The 17,969-nt window shown below is 50.4% G+C and overlaps 2 protein-coding genes across 3 annotated transcripts in view; one reads left to right on the top strand and one right to left on the bottom strand.

The window, feature by feature from the left end:
- Ninj2 (ninjurin 2) overlaps positions 1-14,340 on the top strand; it is a 99,643-nt gene extending 85,303 nt beyond the window's left edge. Inside the window, exons 2-4 of the mRNA XM_052174734.1 lie at positions 11,970-12,201; positions 12,695-12,879; positions 14,010-14,340. Of these exons, the coding sequence (XP_052030694.1) occupies positions 11,970-12,201; positions 12,695-12,861 (399 nt within the window). The 3' untranslated portion in view covers positions 12,862-12,879; positions 14,010-14,340. The remainder of the gene's footprint in view (positions 1-11,969; positions 12,202-12,694; positions 12,880-14,009) is intronic.
- B4galnt3 (beta-1,4-N-acetyl-galactosaminyltransferase 3) overlaps positions 14,337-17,969 on the bottom strand; it is a 102,242-nt gene continuing 98,609 nt past the window's right edge. For both annotated transcript variants that reach the window (XM_052174732.1, XM_052174731.1), the window contains exon 20: positions 14,337-17,846. In XM_052174732.1, coding sequence (XP_052030692.1) covers positions 17,738-17,846 — 109 coding nt within the window. In that variant the 3' untranslated portion in view covers positions 14,337-17,737. The remainder of the gene's footprint in view (positions 17,847-17,969) is intronic.

A 17,969-nucleotide genomic window follows, 5' to 3' on the forward strand; every position in this document is an offset into this window, starting at 1 on the left:
AGCGTCCAGGCCCAAGCCTGGGGCAAGAGCTGGAGCCTCCCAGGGAGTCTGAACCCAAGGCTGGAGGAGCTGTCAGGGCCAGTCAGGGATTATCACCAGAATAACACGCAAAAGGCACCCCGCCCTACCGCGGATTAGAGGCTGTTGATTTTTAAGGGCAAGACCGCTGCTCTTGGCATGGAAGGCCAAGGGCGGCACAGTGGTGGTTTGGGGCCTGCCCCAAACAGAGAGCCCGCAAGTGTCTGCCCTTTTGTGGGTTTTGGCCTGAAGACAATGACAGCACCGGCCCTCAGCCCTTCATGAGGATCACAGCTGAGTGGAGTCCAGGAGAGAAAAGACAGTCCTTAGGGGTGGAGCAGGTTTCCAACACCCATCCCAAGCCGTTCCCCTGTCCCGGAAGTGATGCCTCACCCTAAAGCTCTTTTCAAATTTGTGGAAAAGCAAGTTAAATATACTCCTGTGTATTTGAGACACTTAAGTTCCTTCTCCAGCATCCTAGCACCAGACACAAGCAAGGCAATGAGCCTGGGAACCATGCAACCCAAGAACATGCAAGAGAGGATCTAAAGAGTAGAGGCAGTGGTTGGGCATGATGGGACACCCTAAGTTCAAGACCAGCTGGGCTATGCAGTGAGACCTTGTCCCAAAGGAATAGGGAAGACAGCAGAAGAAAGAGCCATCTAGAGGCTTAAAGAAGACCACAGGCCAACACAGGCGGGAGCAGAGCCTGTACCCAGGGAAGGGGTCTAGTAGAGATGGACACTTCCCCCAGAGGCATAGGGCAGACAGACCTCCAGAGCAGGCAGGAAGGGTGGAGTAAGTTCAGGGACGGTGATGAAAGTGTGCCTTTGCTTCTCAGCATCCTGCTCTAGGGCCAGGCAGAGCCTTCAGTTAGCTGTTAGCCCGGCCCATGGGGAAGGGTGGGGAGGGGAGTAGCCGACAAGCTGGAGAGAGGAGCAGCCCAGAAGGGAGAAGGCTGCGGGCCAAGGGCAGGCGCAGGGACTCTGGATACACAGTGTCATGGGGCTTGGGTGAACATTTCCTTTCTTGGGATTCTGGTGTGGTATGGCATGCCTTGGGTGTGGACAGAGGCTGCCCAAGGGCTAGAGAGAGGTATTACATGTCTCTGGGGCTTGTGGAAAAGCTAAAAGGTGCCTACAACAAAAGTTGGGCTGGGGCAGGCCCTGAGTCAGAACAATTATTTAAAATGCCTGTAGGGCCACATATCACATATGGGAGTATAATCCTGAGTTGGGGGGTTGTCTGCTTGTCTTATGTATGTTCGGTATTTCTCAAGGGCTTGCTTCCCCTCCTTCCTCCCTCCCTTTTGATGCTGATGATCAAACCCAAGGCCCCATGAGTTCTACAAGGAAGGCATTCTACAGGGGAGCTTAAGTCCCAGCTGCACATAGCAAACAGGACAGATGCTTCCATCTCACAGCCGAAGAAGCTGAGGTCGACCAGTTCTCCCAGATGCTTCTGCTCCCTTTTAACATTTTGAATTCAAGGTTTGCCTTGGATTCTAATTCAGGTCTGTGTCCTCTCTGCCCACAGCAGTGCAGGGGTTGAGGACACAGGCCTGGAAGACTCAAGAAAGTCTAAAGCAAGTGAGCTTCTTTGGGGCTGAGGACTAGACTTCCATTGAGCAGTGTGCCCTGACTACCTTCTTTCATCTCACTACTACCATGCAGTTCATCTTTAGGATTTTTGTTTTGTTTCTTTCCCAGGTTGTCCTTGCTTTACTCCTATCTCAGCCTCCTGGGATTACAGACATGTGCCACCGTGCATTGTTCATGTTTGTCATTAGATCCTAAGCATGTTTTAGCTTCTCAGACATTGTAGGGGAGGGGTTAACATACAGACTCCGGTTCGGAGACAAGGGCACTTGGCTGTGTCTTCGGTGAGTTGCTTGAGCTCTTTGCATTCTGTTCACTACACAGTGATGCTGCTCTCATCTTGGCAGGGCTAAGCTGACTCATGTCCTGTATTTAACGCTGTGCCAGATGCCAGATATGTCCTCCATAACCATGAACCACACGGTTCCAGCATGCTAGAGCTACACAGCCACACAGTATATTGGGCCTACATGGGCCCCAGCATGTGTGCAATACCATGGGACAGGCCCATCACCTTCCCAAGCTGGACTCCGACAGGGCAGCAGACCAGCCCAACACCTACTTAAAACCCATTAGTAGAATAATTTTCCTGAGGTTACCATTTAAACAACCACTCTAGGCTGGACCCACCCTTTCCTGGGGTGGGAAATCAGCCTGTGGAAGCCTGGGCCTCACCACCAATTTGAATCCCTAGGTAGACTACTATTCTAAGGCCAACTGAAAGGTCATCACTTGACCTACTCTGTGGATAGCCTGGGTTTGAGCTGACACACAGAAGGACTGCCTGCATGGCTTTTCTCAAAACTGACAGGAGTGACTCATCCAAAGGTCACCAGCGCCTGGGGCTGCACGGGGCAAAGTGATTCACTGTCTCTAGCCTGGCCTGGCCCCACAGCTGCCTGGCCTTAATTCCTCTCAGCGGATATTCTCAAGCCTGAGACTCTCCACCCAGAGAAGGGAGCCTCCTCATTCTTAGATGCTAAAGAGAACTCCGCTCTGTACTTGCACAGACAAGGACAGGGTTGGGAAAGCTGGCCTACTCACACACCAGCTTGACAGATCAGGGAAGGGACCAGGTAGTTCTCCACCTTCAGCTGGGCTCTTGGTCTTTGTAGCTTCTTGGTAGAACAATTGTATCCAACTTCCATCACACACACACACACACACACACACACACTTGCACACCATGAGACAGCATCCCTGTAATCTCATTTCTAAGAAAAAACAGAATGAGCCGGTGGACATCACAGTCCCTGATATCCAGAATGTCAATAGACAATGTGACAATGTGTTTACTTTTCTATTAAAAGAACCAGTCCCTTCCTGCTCCCCTAAATTGTGTAAAGAAGTAAAACTACAGAACAACAAAGATGAAGGGCTGAATTAAGGAGCTGACTTGAAGGGATAGGAGCCCCAATCTTGGGGTTGGGTGGGGCCTAGCAAGAGGGCTAAAGGAATTGCAAACTGGGATGGGGGAGATGAGGCAAGAGAGGGGCAATTAGGTCTTTGATGTGCTCGACCCCTACCTACCCACGCCAACCACAAAACCGACATGCTTTAGTCCTGGAGGTTCTCTGGGCCCCAGTGTGGACCTCTGGGGTTCCCTCAGCATAACCCCTGCCCCTTCCTTCTACAGCCGCCTTCAGGTTCCCAGGCTTGCCTGGCTGGCAGGATTCTCAGGGCCTGTTACACTTGAACAGGGTCTCCTGGACACCAGCCTCGGACTCAGTGTCCCTATATTACTGAGTAAATGTATAGGAGGAAGGACAGCAGGCCCCGAGTGAGACTCGAGAGATGACCGTGGTGAGACAGAGCTCAAATCTTGGATTCTGCCTTTACTTCTAGGGAAGAAGACTCACTCTGCCGCCTCCCCACAGCCCAGCTCCTCCAGAGGCCTGGTTTTTTCCTCCCTGTCGTGTAGATAGGAGATTGAGCACCCAAGCTCTGGGGAGGACTGAGCCCCAAGCCAGGAGCCAAGCTCATGGGCCTCCGCCCTAGCAGGGTTCGAGCTGGGCGGGAGCCTCCAGCCACCTGGTGCAAGCTCTGCAGACAGGCCCTGGATGCTGTCCCTTGGCCCATGGGAGCGGCCAAGGCAAGAAGGAGCCAGGGATTCTGACTCCACGAAACAGGAATGACTCACGCTGAATGGCTCTGCTCCCTGAACCAGCCCACATTCCCGGGCCTTTGTTCTGACCCGCCGGGGCTCCGGCCTTAAAGGGCCAGATCTTCCGAGGCACCACCCTGCCGCCATCCCATGACCCTCACTTAGCCCGATCCCTGATGGCATTTCTAGTAGGCTTGGGACTGGGGAGAAGGATGCTGTGATGCAGGATTTAGGGCAGTGAGTGGTTCTCAACCGGTGGATCACGACCCCTGGGCTGGAAAACAGATGTTTACATTATGATTCATAACAATAGCAAAAATTGCAGTTGTAAGTAGCAGTGAAAATAGTTTTATGGTTGTGGGTCATCACAATGTGAGCAACTTGTATTAAAGGGTCAAAGCATTAGGAAGGTTGAAAAGCTCTGGTTTAGGACAGCCTCAGGCCCTCCTCCTCAGGCCCAGCAGGGGGTGGGGGTGGGGGTGGGGAAGATAGAGACGTTTGGGGAGGGAAGATTTTCCTCACTTGCAAAGATCCAAAGAGAGGACCCTCTTCAAAGCGATTTCCTCAGAGCCTCACAGCAGCTCCCTCTACGCACACACGCCTTCCTCCCAGGCTGCAGGTGTGTTCCCGGCCCCACCTGGGGATCCCTCCATCATCCCTGTCTGACCCAGCTTCCTGTTCCTTTGTTTTGGTCTGGTATCTTTCTGTGTGGCCCAGGATGGCCTTCAAAAGCCTCCTGCCTCAGCTTCCCATATATTGACATTTCCAAGGAATACCACCAGGTTCATCTAACATAGGCTTTCTTTTCTTTTCTTTTTTTTTAAAGATGTATTTATTATTAGATCTAAGTACACTGTAGCTGTCTTCAGACACTCCAAAAGAGGGCGTCAGATCTCCTTACGGATGGTTGTGAGACACCATGTGGTTGCTGGGATTTGAATTCAGGACTTTCAGAAGAGCAGTCAGAGCTCTGAACCGCTGAGCCATCTCTCCAGGCCCCAGCATAGGCTTTCTTAAACTGTCCTTTAGCGGTTGTGTCTGGTAGGTTCTAGGCTATTCACTTGTGTGTGTCCAGGTTCAGGTCTTCAGGAAATTCTGTCCTGTCCTGCCGTGGCAGGGCGCTTCCTTGGGACTGAAACATCACCCTGACACGTGGTACCCAAGTAGTTTCTTTGAACCTCGCACGCCACCCTGTGGACACTGGAGAACCGGCCTTTGGGAGAGTAGTTCAGCTTAACGCAAAATGAAAGCCAGACTTGAATTCAGAGAGGCCTACATCTTCTAAAGCCACATCCTCTGTAAAACAGGCTCTTAAAGCAACAGCGACAAGAGACAGAGAGGCTGGAGGTGGAACTCAGTACCAGAAGGAATGGTGTGCTTGGTGAAGGCCTGGTAACACACACACACAAACATGAACACACAAACACACACACACAAACACAGATACACACTCAGGCAAGCATGAGAGAGAGAGATTAAAGTTGAGATTATGGCACCTTCTTGTATAGATTTGGAACGATGTTTCCAGCTTCCCCCAATCCCCTTCCAGGACTCCTTAATCCTCTCAGCCACACCACAGTCAATGTTTAAACACCTGGCTAGAGGTTTGAGTTAAGGCTCTCCCCCTGAAAGCTTTTAGAGGCACTCCAGTCTATCAACTGAACCAGGTGTGAGCTGCTTTTGGAAGGAGGATCTAGGCCCTGCAGGATGGTAAGGAAGGGCTTGAGAGGGGATGGGAGACAGCTCAAAGGTGGGGGGCTGGGGATTGGGGGAGTGGAGGATTGGGGGGACAGCCCATAGGAAAATGTTATCAGGTGAGTCACCTGTTGGTATTCTTAGGGTGACTCAGAACAGGCCTTAATCAAATGAGCCAGAGCTGTAGCCTACAGCCTCGTGTCCGATGCAATCATTGGCCTTTGTGGGGTTAGACCTGAGAGCCTTCACTTTTAACAAACACACAGAGACTTCCTTGGAAGTCATTTCTAAAGGCTGTGGGCAAGGGTTGTGGCTTCCCAGGTCTAACAGGTACACACACACACATACACACACACACACACACACACACACACACAAGCACATACATTCTGTTACCACCTCCTCGGCCTCAGCATTAGCTACAAGAAAGGCCCTAGAAAAATCTAGTGGAGGAAAAGCTCATAGAAAGACAGGTATAGCCCACATCTTCTGTGTCTATAGCTCTCTTTCCCATCATCCTCTAGGCTCTGAACCCCGTAGCCTGATTCATGAGGAGCCAGAGTGGCCTCAAACTTGTATAGCAGAGTGGGAACTTTGAATTTTTTCTTTTCTCTCCAGGATTTTTCTTTTTAAAGATTTATTTTATATATGAGAGTACACTGTTGCTGTCTTCAGACACACCAGAAGAGGGCAACATATCCCATTACAGATGGTTGTGAGCCACCATGTGGATGCTGGAAATTGAACTCAGGACTTCTGGAAGAGCCATTTTTCCAGCCCCCCTCCTTTTTTTTTTTTTTTAAGATTGGCAGGACATGGTGGCCCATACCTTCAATCCCAGCACCCCAGAGGCAGAACCAGGCTGATTTCTGTGAGTTTGAGGCCTATGTAGCTAGTTCCAAGTTAGTGAGACCCTGTCTCCAAAATAAATGTGTGTGTGTGTGTGTGTTATATGTTATATATAATGGACTGAGTGATCTGTCTGTTTGCATGTATGTGTGTAAGTGTGCCGTGTGCTGCAGGTTCCCAGGGAGTCTGGAAGAGGGTACTAGATTCCCCTGGATCTGAAGTTAGGGATGGCGCTGTGAACTACCTGTGTTGGCTGTATACCAAACATGTGTCTTCTGCAAGAGCAGCAAGTGGTTTTTGTTTTTGTTTTGGTTTTTTGTTTCCTTTTTTCAGTATGCAACAGCAAAGAATGTTTATTCTGCACAGAACATGCATGCAGGGGTCCACCACACATGCATGCAGGGGTCCACCATACATGGATGGAAGACCACAGCAAGTACTCTTCACAGCTATAAGCATTTCTCCACCTCTGGAGCTTGTTTTTCATTTTCAGTTTTTAGATCTGGGGGCTTGAATTGACTTTATCGTTCTGTAGTGCTTTACAGTTAAGACATCCATTTGTCAAGGACTTCTAACTTTGAAACAGCTCTGGGCACAGCCTTACAGCCTTGGAGTTTCCCTGGTCCTTCCCCAGTTGGTTTCTAGCGGTTTTAGTTATTGATACAATGTTGTCAGCCAGGGCTACAAAGCTAATCTTGTCACTAGAAGATCACAGCACAGGAAGGGAGAGGATGGCGCTGTGGGGCAGAAACAAAGGCTTCCTCCTCATCCCCTGAAAGTAGAACCCAGTGATACAAGCCGGTGGGGTGGTCGCTATTCTAGCTTGGGGCTTCTGAGAGGCCTCCCTCGCCCCAGGACTTTATTAACTTATTTTCTAACAGTTGTGGGTAGGGTGCTATTTTAAGCCCTAGGTGATAACTTCAAGCAATGTCTCTCTCTCTCTGTTCTCACATAGCTCAGGGAAGGGATAAATGTTCTATTTTCAGCTAGGGCTACCCAAACGTTCAATTAAAACATATATAAACATTGTATATATAATTGTGTGGCTAGAGGGAAAGTGCATCTTTGTGGAGGTCAGAGGTCAAAGCTGGGTGTTTTCCACAATCACCCTTCACTTTGAGACAGTCTCTCACCAAACCCAGTGTTCCCAGACTGACTCGACTGGCTGCAGACTCCGGAATCCGCCCATCTCTGCTCCCTAGTGCCTGGCATGACAGTCTGAACCCAGGTCTTTACTGCAGCCCTTCCAGCTTGATCCTCCTGCCCCCACCTCTGGAGAGCTAGTGGGAGCGAGGAGAGAGTCCCTGGTACGTACGGCCCCTCTTCCTGTCTGTCTGTCTGTCTGCCTACCAGGGACTCTTGTCTAACTCCAAGTCTCTTAGGGCCTTTTCTCCTCCGACAGGCTGCCTGCTGACGGACTGACCCAACCGGTTCAAGACCAGATTGGCACAGGCTACTCAGCAGTTGCTGGCAATGCAACATTCTTTCTTTAAACTGACCAACTCTAAATCAGAGGAGAAAAACTTTTCAGAGAATTAAAAACCTGCAGCCCTCAAGAAGAGACTAGGTTTTTTTTCTTTTCCTTTTCGGTCCCCTTTTGCTTTGGGTGGGGCTGTTCCTCCTTGTGTCTGCTTTTTGTGTGTATTTCTTCACCTTCAATAAACGACTTTCTTCAGCTACTGATTCTGTCTGCTGCTCTGTCTGCTGGTGGTTGAGATTTCTCCGCTGCTCCCTGCTGGGCTCAAGGTTTGTCCTGCCTTTCAGTTCTTTAATTGGCAGGGAAAACAGAACCAGTCAAGATCCCTCGTCTGTATATCACTAGGATTACAAGTGTGTGTCACCAGCATCCATTTGTGTTGTCCTGGGGGATCAAATCCAGGGCTTTATGGATGCACTCTACCAACCGAGCCACACCACAGAGCCTCCAGTCTGATTTTGATGGTCATGAAAAATAACTGGTAATCAGGACCCGATGCGAACAGCTTGTATCAGAGCGGGTGAAGAACGGGGGTGAGTGGGTGGTGACTGGCTCCTCTGACTTTGGGGGTTCTCACTCAGCCTCACTTTTTCCTGGCAGGCGTGACAAATCTACATAGAATAAGGAGTCCCTGTGAGTCTCCAGTCTCATCCCCTAGCCAAGGTGTACACCGGATTTCTCCATCTCCTCTGCACTCCTACCCTACCTAAAGTCGGAGTGCACACGTCAGCTCAGAGGCTGAAGCCAAAAGATGGTGAATTTGAACCAGGCCTGGGCTACAAATAATGAGATCCTGTCATATATATATATATACACCAAACCAGAACAAACCCAACCCCGGGCAGTGGTGGCGCACGCCTGTAATCCCAGCACTCTGGGAGGCAGAGGCAGGCGGATTTCTGAGTTCGAGGCCAGCCTGGTCTACAGAGTGAGTTCCAGGACAGCCAGGGCTACACAGAGAAACCCTGTCTCGAAAAAAACCAAATCTAAAAAAAAAAAAAAAAAAAAAAAAAAACCAAACCAAACCAAACCAAACCAAACAACCAAACCAGAACAAACCCAAAACAAATAAAAATTGGAGGGTTGGCTTTGTGTACAGTTTTTTGTTTCTTAGTTGAAGGAGGGTTACTTTGTATGTAGTCCAGGCTAGCCTTGAATTTCAAGAGAGCCTACACATGAGTCACCATGTTCAACTCCACAAAGACTGTTAGGGTAGCTTGGTATACTTATTAGTGTCTGTTTTAAACTTTCCACTTATCACTATTGTCTGTCCATCACATTCCATGGCGTGTGTACAGGTGTGAGATGATGTATGTGTGGACAGTGTGTGAGATGATGCATGTGTATACAGGTGTGAGATGATGCATGTGTGAGATGATATATGTGTGGACAGTGTGTGAAATGATGCATGTGTGTACAGGTGTGAGATGATGCATGTGTGTACAGGTGTGAGATGATGCATGTGTGTACAGGTGTGAGATGATGCATGTGTGAGATGATGCATGTGTGAGATGATGCATGTGTGAGATGATGTATGTGTGGACAGTGTGTGAAATGATGCATGTGTGTACAGGTGTGAGATGATACATGTGTGGACAGGTGTGAGATGATACATGTGTGGACAGGTGTGAGATGATGCATGTGTGGACAGGTGTAAGATGATGCATGTGTGTACAGGTGTGAGATGATACATATGTGTACAGGTATGAGATGATGCATGTGTGTACAGGTGTGAGATGATGCATGTGTGTATAGGTGTGAGATGATGCATGTGTGTACAGGTGTGAGATGGTGCATGTGTGAGATGATATATGTGTGGACAGTGTGTGAAATGATGCATGTGTGTACAGGTGTGAGATGATGCATGTGTGTACAGGTGTGAGATGATGCATGTGTGTACAGGTGTGAGATGATGCATGTGTGTACAGGTGTGAGATGATGCATGTGTGAGATGATGTATGTGTGGACAGTGTGTGAAATGATGCATGTGTGTACAGGTGTGAGATGATACATGTGTGGACAGGTGTGAGATGATACATGTGTGGACAGGTGTGAGATGATGCATGTGTGGACAGGTGTGAGATGATGCATGTGTGGACAGGTGTGAGATGATACATATGTGTACAGGTGTGAGATGATGCATGTGTGAGATGATGCATGTGTGGACAGGTATGAGATGATGCATGTGTGGACAGGTGTGAGATGATGCATGTGTGGGATGATGCATGTGTGGACAGGTGTGAGATGATGCATATGTGTACAGGTGTGAGATGATGCATGTGTACAGGTGTGAGATGATGCATATGTGTACAGGTGTGAGATGATGCATGTGTACAGGTGTGAGATGATGCATGTGTGTGTACAGGTGTGAGATGATGCATGTGTGGACAGTGTGTGAGATGATGCATGTGTGGGTGTCAGGACAGTTTTGAGGAGTGGGTGCTTCCTCTCACCCCAGTTCCAGGCATCAAGCCCAAGTCCTCAGGCTTTGAGCAGCCAGATTACCTGTTGAGCCATCTAGCCAGTCCCATTTATTTTTGAGACACAATTTAGCCCAGGCTGGCCTTATAACCATGGTAATTGTCCTGTCTCTGCCTTTTTTTTTTTTTTTTTTTAAAGATTTGGTTTTTCGAGACAGGGTTTCTCTGTGTAGCCCTGGCTGTCCTGGAACTCACTCTGTAGACCAGGCTGTCCTCGAACTCAGAAATCCTCCTGCCTCTGCCTCCCAAGTGCTGGGATTAAAGGCGTGCGCCACCACTGCCCAGCCTGTCTCTGCTTTTCAAGTGCTGGGATTTCAGATGTGAGCTCCCACAGCTGGCTTCTTTTAAAGGTCAAAGCTTCTGATTAAACAGACTTCTGGGTCTCAAAAGGCCCAGGTATAATTAATTACCGGAGCAATGTGAAAATGTGAAGAGATGTGAATAACTTCCTAGAGTCATGCTGAGTAGAGGAAACACCCAAACTCCCTGAAACTTGTCTCTCTCATCCACCCACCCACCCACACATCCATCCCAGTCCATACACCTACCCACACACAGTTTACTTACCGTCTCCCCATCCACCCACTCGGTGACCTCGCTATCCACAGCCCGCCCACCCACCCAGACTACGTCCTCGAGACTGATTTTAGGCGGTCAGGCTTTGCGGCAAGTACGTTTACTCACTGAGCCATCCTCCTGGCCCTGGTGTTTTGAGACAGGGTCTCATGTTGCCAGACTGGCCTCAAATACCTGGTCCTCTCACCGCTGCCTTTCTATCTAGGATTGCAGGTGGCCACCACCATGCCCTGTGAGATCACATCACTTAGAGTCTTCCTGCTTCTGGCCTCTTCTAGCTCCATCTGCCCCAGGCACCATTACTGCATTGGTCCCCCAAGTGCTCTTGAGTGACTACAGAGGTCCCAATATCCCCCTCTGGGATATTAGAATTAGTGAGAACAAGAACGTGATTTTATATCTCAAAAGTAATTTTATTTAGTAGGGCAGTGGTGGTGCATTTGGGTTAGGATGAGGCAGGCGAATCCCTGAGTCCAAGGCCAGCCTCATCTACAAAGGGAGATCCAGGACAGCCAAGGCTATAGAGAGAAACTCTGCCTTGAAAAACAAAAACAGACCAAATTATTCTAAAATACTTTTTAAAAATTATTTTATTTCTGCAATGGCAGGAATTGAAATTATAGCCCAGGGCATATTGGAAGCACTACACACCAAGCTACATCTCCAGTCTCCTCAAACAATTTTTAAAGTTAAGAGCTTTCAGCTAATACGCATTGCTGCGTAGATGTGTTTTCTAACAGCCCATGGTCCTGTATATGCTGGAGTGGGAAGGATGCTCTAGGACTCCTGACCCGGGTCACTGGCTAAGGCGGGGCTGGGCATTCTGGAGGATGTGTCATTTCCATTTCAGCTAAGTCTCAGATCTCCTTCCCATGTCTGTCTTTATCTGACACCGCGAAGGTGTACCGGAATAGTGAAACAGGTACCGCAATGCTGTGTTAATTCAGAGCTTAGCAGTCTGTAGAGGTCCCATCTACCAGTCCGTTCATCCAACGGTCTCACTACTCACCTCCTCAACCTCCCAACCTTCAATGGTTCCAGGTCATAAGCTGAGCAGGGAGGCCGTCACTGTCACCCAAGAGGACATTTCATCGCCTTTGGGAAGGGTATTAAGACCCCTGTCTCCTTTCCAGGCCCTCACAGTCCCCTTACCAGATTCTCCTCTCTTACAGCACAGGCACTCCATACCTGGAGGGAACCAGCGCATCAACCTGAACCATTATGCCACCAAGAAGAGCGTGGCAGAGAGCATGCTGGACGTGGCGCTATTTATGTCCAATGCCACGCGGCTGAAATCAGTGCTGGAGCAAGGGCCGTTCTCGCAGTACTACGCCACCCTCCTCGCCCTCATCAGTGTCTCTCTGCTCCTGCAAGTGGTCATTGGCATCCTTCTTGTGGTCATTGGTAAAGAGTCAGGCTTTTGCCTTGGCGCCCCCTGGTGGTAGGAAAGGTCCCTGCATCGCATGTTTAACTTACCACCTGCTAACGGAAGTGTTCCACCTTTACGTCTAGTAACAGATCCTACACTAAGGGCACCCCATGTCCTGCCTCCTCATATCCCATGGGTGGGCACTCCTCGGCAGCTGATAAATGACTGACCCTACTAGCTAGTGGCAGTTTCTTATGTCTGTTGTATTGGAAGCGCACCTCCCCTCGTGGCCCGTATTTTTGCTCCCAATGCCCATTCTATGAATTATCACGTAGATGCTTCATGTGTTAGAAGACTCAAACACATTTCAGTCCAGTGACTTCATTTCTTCCTGGTAGGCCTCCAAAGCCAGCTTGTCTCCAAATTCATGGGTGGGGAGAGGGCAGCTCCAGGCTTTGGCCCCCCTAGATCGACCCTTTACCCACCCACCATCCACTACCACCCACCCTGATCTCCTTGTCTCCACAGCCAGGCTGAACCTGAATGAGGTAGGAAACCAGTGGCGTTTGAACCAGCTCAACAACGCTGCCACCACCTTGGTCTTCATAACTGTGGTCATCAACATTTTTATCACTGCCTTCGGGACACACAAGACAGGCACCATGGCTGCCAGGACTTCCAGCAATCCTATTTGATGCCAACCTAGGTCCCGGGTGAGTGAGGTGGAGGCCCAGAGGACCTCAGATCCAAGGGCTCACCACAGATTTTCTCTGGAGGTCGGAGTACGAGGGCTTTCTTTCCCCCACACCAAGGGGGAAGGTCTGTATGCCTGTGGGCCAGAGAGTCCTTGAAGAGCTGACGGGCATCCCGCAGTACACATACGATGGGGGAGGGGGACACGTGTAAATCTCCCATAAAGCATGTACCATGGATGTAGTGTTATATCCATGATGGACCTGCACTGTGAGTGCTAGCTTGTAGTCTCAAGCCTACGCATGCACACTGCATGCACACTGAGAGTTGGGATACAAGTGTCGGCCTCCAACAGAATCTTGACCATTGGTGCTTGTCTATAAGCATGCTTTCCCCAACCCTCAAGTACATGCACCACGAGGGCTGGTAAGCTGGTGTCAGCCTCCAGCAGCGCATTCCCCTTGAGTGTTGGCTGAAAGCGTGGGCCTGGTGCAGGCCGTGCACCATGCGTGATGTGGTGCAGGCTTGAGCCCCCCGCAGTACATTCACAAGCGCTGGTGTGAAGGAATGGGCCCTGCCATAGCAAATAAATCGTGAGGGGTACAGGTGTCAGCCTCCCTCACTACGCGCTGGGTTATAGGTGCGAGCTTCCCACAGTCAGTCCACGTACCGTGAGGGGGACTCAGTGAAACCCGCCCTGAGCCCTTCGCTCTGAAGGGGTGACGATCCTTCAGTTCTTTTGCCGTTTGCATTCAGGCTTGGAACCCAAGCTAGACTTAGGCTTCCTATGTCACCAAAGATGACAAGTGTGCCACACCCAGCTGGTTTTTAGGCAGACTCCCCAGCCCCAGCTTGGGACAGCGTGGAGGGCCAGTGTGGTTAGTGGCTGTTGTGGCCTGTTGGCAAGAAAAAGATGGAGCTGTGGTTTCATTTGGTGTTGTCTTACAGCACTGTGGTCAGGCGGTGCTTGCTCCCCTACAATGGCCACGCGAGCCAGCAGCAACACCCACAACGCCAGGAACAGGCCGGAAACTGCACTTCAGGGCGCCTGAATCGCTCCATTCTTCACTTTCGTCAGCTGGTGGACCGGGTGCAAATCCAGTCTGCAGAGCCTCACCCACGCATTACCTTTTTTCTGTTCTCCCTGCAGGAGCTGGGTCTAGAGCCACTTCAGCTGTCGTCCCTGACCTGTCAGGCTAACTAGCATGTCCCACAGCATCCTGGAGCGCTTCAAAGGCAATGAAGATGCCCCCGCCTCTTGCCCACCGCACCGGTTTAAGGCGTGCCCCCTTACTGGGTGACGTCATTGCATCTTGATCTGGAGGCCTGAATTTGCCGCAGCAGTATGGCGTTCTGCTAAGGCAGCACCTGCACAGCCTGCACACTCTGGTTGCACTGTATTCCTTCCCTCTGTCCCAGGCCTCAATGTTCCCCTTCTGCAAAATGGAATCTCTCTCTAAAGATAGCTGATAATCCACCAAGTCAAGTCTTGCTGTCTTCAGTCTATGGGTTCTAAATCAAGCTGGTGTGTGGATACCCTCATCATCCCCGTCCCCAAAAAGGCTTATTGTCATCTGTACGATGACAGAGGTCACTGTGTTCTGGACTGCTGAAATACACACATAGCCTTTTAAAGAACCTACTATAAACATACACCACTTTTCACAGGAATGATGTCTCTTAGGTATGCTCTAATAATACAAATGTTTGGGGCTGGAGCGGTGGCTCAGCAGTTAAGAGCACTGGCTGCTCTTCCAGAGGTCCTGAGCTCAATTCCCAGCAGCCATGTGGTGACTTACAACCATCTCTAATGAAACCCAATGCCCTCTTCTGGCATGCATGTATACATGCAGACAAAGCCTTAAGGTACATGAAACACATTATTCTTTTTTTAATAATTTATTTTCATTGTATGTGCACTGGTGTTTTGCTTGCCTGTGTGACAGTGTCAGGTCTCCTGGGAGTGGAGTTACAGACAGTTGTAAGTTACCACTTGGGTACTGAGGATTGAACCTAGGTTTTCTGGAAGAGTCGTTGATCTTAGCCACTGAGTCATCTCTCCAGCTCCAAATACATAAATCTTAACAACAAAAATACAGATTTTCTGCTGGTGGGAAGGTAAGTGAAGGCCCTTGCTGCCAAGCCTGGGGAACCCTGAATGATGTGGAGAGAGAACCAACCACTGAAAGCTGCCCTTTGACCTCCACTGTGCACTGTGGCATGCAAACACCACACACACTCGAATTCACTATGTAGACCAGGCTGGATTCAAACCCATAGAGATTCACCTGTCTCTGCCTCTTAAAGACATGCACCACTAAACCCAGCTAAAAATATTTAAGAAAAAAGGGGGTGGGGATGGAGGGGTGGGAAGAGTAGAGAGGTGGCTGAGTCCTTAAGACCACCTGCTACTCTGCCAGAAGTTCTGGGTTCAATTCCCAGCACCCACCTGGTAACCTACAACCACCTGTAATTCTAGTTCCAGGGAATCTAACGCCCTCTTCTGGCCTCTTTGGGAACCAGGCACACAGGTAGTGCACAAACATGCAAGCAAAACACCCATACACATAAACTCTTGAAAAGATTTGCCTAGGTCAAACATAACTAGGAAGGCCAACTCACACTTGCAAAGCCTTAGTAGGGCATCTTCAATTCACACAGAAAAGATTTTCTTATGTCTAGCTATTTACTTTGACAGTTTCTTGCTAAGTAGCCTAGGCCGGCCTTGTTCTCCCGATTTTCCTGTGTTAGCTTCCCAAATGCTGGGGTTACAGCTGCACTGTTCTAGTTTATCTTCCTCACTAGGGCAACGGGGGTCTGGGGGAGGTGGGGGACTTGGGAGGAGGTGGGGGACTTGGGAGGAGGTGGGAGGGGGCTTTCTAGTTGAGATCACAACCTGGTCTGTTGAGACTAGTAGACATGGGACACTACTGCGTCGTTCCCAAGCACGGCACAGAAAGCATGTCCCTTCTGCAGGCAAGCACCGAACCAGGAGTCAAGGCAGTAGGGAGGGGATGGATGGTCCTTGTCCCTTGAGCAGACAGCGAGGGACATGAATGGCTTAGGAACAGCCCTGGCTCTTCCACCCTACCCTTTCCTACCTCAATTGGGCAAGAAGAGACAGCCATTTGCTTTCTAAGACGCTGCCTTTAATACCCTCCACCCTCTCCCCACCCGCGGCACTTTCCTTTCTCTTAAGGCAGATGGTAAGGAGGTAACAGACACCAGACACAAGGCACTAGACCTGGGAGGGAGGAGGCGAGCAGGATGGGGAGGCCCAGGGGCATCCTAGTCCCCAGGACGGAACAGGAGGGCTGCTGCCTCCGGCTCTGGCCTTCTAGCGCAATGCCAAGTTTATGGCTTTAGAGAGAAGCCTGGTGCTCCAGCCATTCAACTGCAGCCCTGCTTGCTATATGCCTTTTCCAAAGGGCAAAGGGCAAAGGGCAAAGGGCCTGAGCAGGGGTGAGAAAAAGTCGCAGCTCATAAACACAACTGCCCTGCCCTTCTGATTGCTTCAAAGACAGACCCAGTGGCTTCCCAGAGGGCCCCACCTTGGATGGACCAGGCTCTGCTCCTGGCACTCGGAGCCCACCACGTGGGTCCTGCAGCTCCAAATGCTGCACTCTTGATTCACAGCATAGTGGTCAGGCTCTGCAGTGGCCCTGCTGCATAGCCACAAGCCATTTCTCACAGCAGAAAGATGGTGCCTTGACCCTCCCCACCCCCCTTCACAGACTGAGTTTAATACCCAGCATCCAACTGGTGAAGCAGCAGCAGCAGCAGCAGCAGCAGGAGAAAGTCCCCAGCCAGAGAGTACTGGGATTATTAGTACAGGTAAGTATGTGACATCAGGTGGACAGAAGGGGCTGCAGGCTGCTCCCGAAACTTAGTTCTTCCCGCCCCTATTCTTGCCTCCCCATACCTGTCCCTGCCCTTTATCTGAGGGCCAAGTTTCATCTCCTTATCTCCTCAGGGCAGAGAGGTTGGGCTCTCTCTGCAGGAGGGCAAGGCTACAAGGGCACCAGGCTTGCAGTATACACATCTCCTTCCCCTCTTTGACTCTCTCTGCTGCTTGAGTCTCTCTGAAGTAACTGAAAGGCTATTCATGTCACCTCTGGTGACGCCTTCCTATGCTCTCCGGGTCTTACCTGGCAGGAGAGCCAAAGGAGAAGGGGCCTTTCCCTTCTTGCTTGACCTTGCTGGTTCTACACAGCCCGTCTGTCAGACACTTGGGAGAATGAGCCCACTGCCCACCCATTCCCACCCAACCCCCCACTGCAGTAGGACAATACCACAGGTGTTGGGCTTCCAGTCTAGAGAACCCTCTGTCTGTCCGAGCTGGGTTAAGGTCAATTGTTCAGTAGCCGCCAGGAGAGATGTGTGGGTTTAGAAGGCACAGGCTGGGCCTGGAGCCGAAGTACTCGGCATGGGACCATCCCCTCAGGGTGGGTCTGAGGGCTACAGCGTACAGCCTCACCCCAGACAGTGCTAGGTCTAGACAGAAGTCTTCATTCTCTGTTAAAAAAAATTACCCACTGCTCCCCCACCCCAAATAAAATCTGTCCCATTGAAGTTTCTGGTTCACAGTCACCACTCCCTGTGAGGAGCGCTGGGCTGTGGGAATGCACCTTAGTGGACAAGATGGTATTCTACTCAAGCCGGTGTTATCTTCCTGACTTCACTGCCCGTCCTCGGCAACCATTCCATCTGTCAACAGAGGAGCCTTGGTGCTTGCTTGTCCCTACATGAAGGGACAGCTTCCTGAGGAGAGGGTAATTAGTGCTGAGGCTTTGGTTCCTCAGAGTCCCTCCTCAGCAGCGAGCAGGGCACTGGGGTCAACTGCAAGTCAAGGAGTTGTAGGCCGCTGACCCCTGGGGGTCATGGCATCTTCATCTGGCGCCGGTTCCACATGCCTCGCTTGGAATGGAAGTGATGGAAGAAGTTTCTGAGGGAGAGGCGCTCCACTTCCAGGCCTGCTTGGAGAATCCTGGAGCAGAGAGAGCAGCATGACCCGGCAGAAGTAGGCACACAACCGCACCCAGGAGCAACTGGGCCCCTGAGGGACCCACCCTTCCACAGTCTGTCAGCTCCTGCCTTCCTGTCTCTGGTG

This window comes from Apodemus sylvaticus, chromosome 2, assembly GCF_947179515.1.
Source record: "Apodemus sylvaticus chromosome 2, mApoSyl1.1, whole genome shotgun sequence".
Taxonomy (NCBI): Eukaryota; Metazoa; Chordata; class Mammalia; order Rodentia; family Muridae; genus Apodemus; species Apodemus sylvaticus.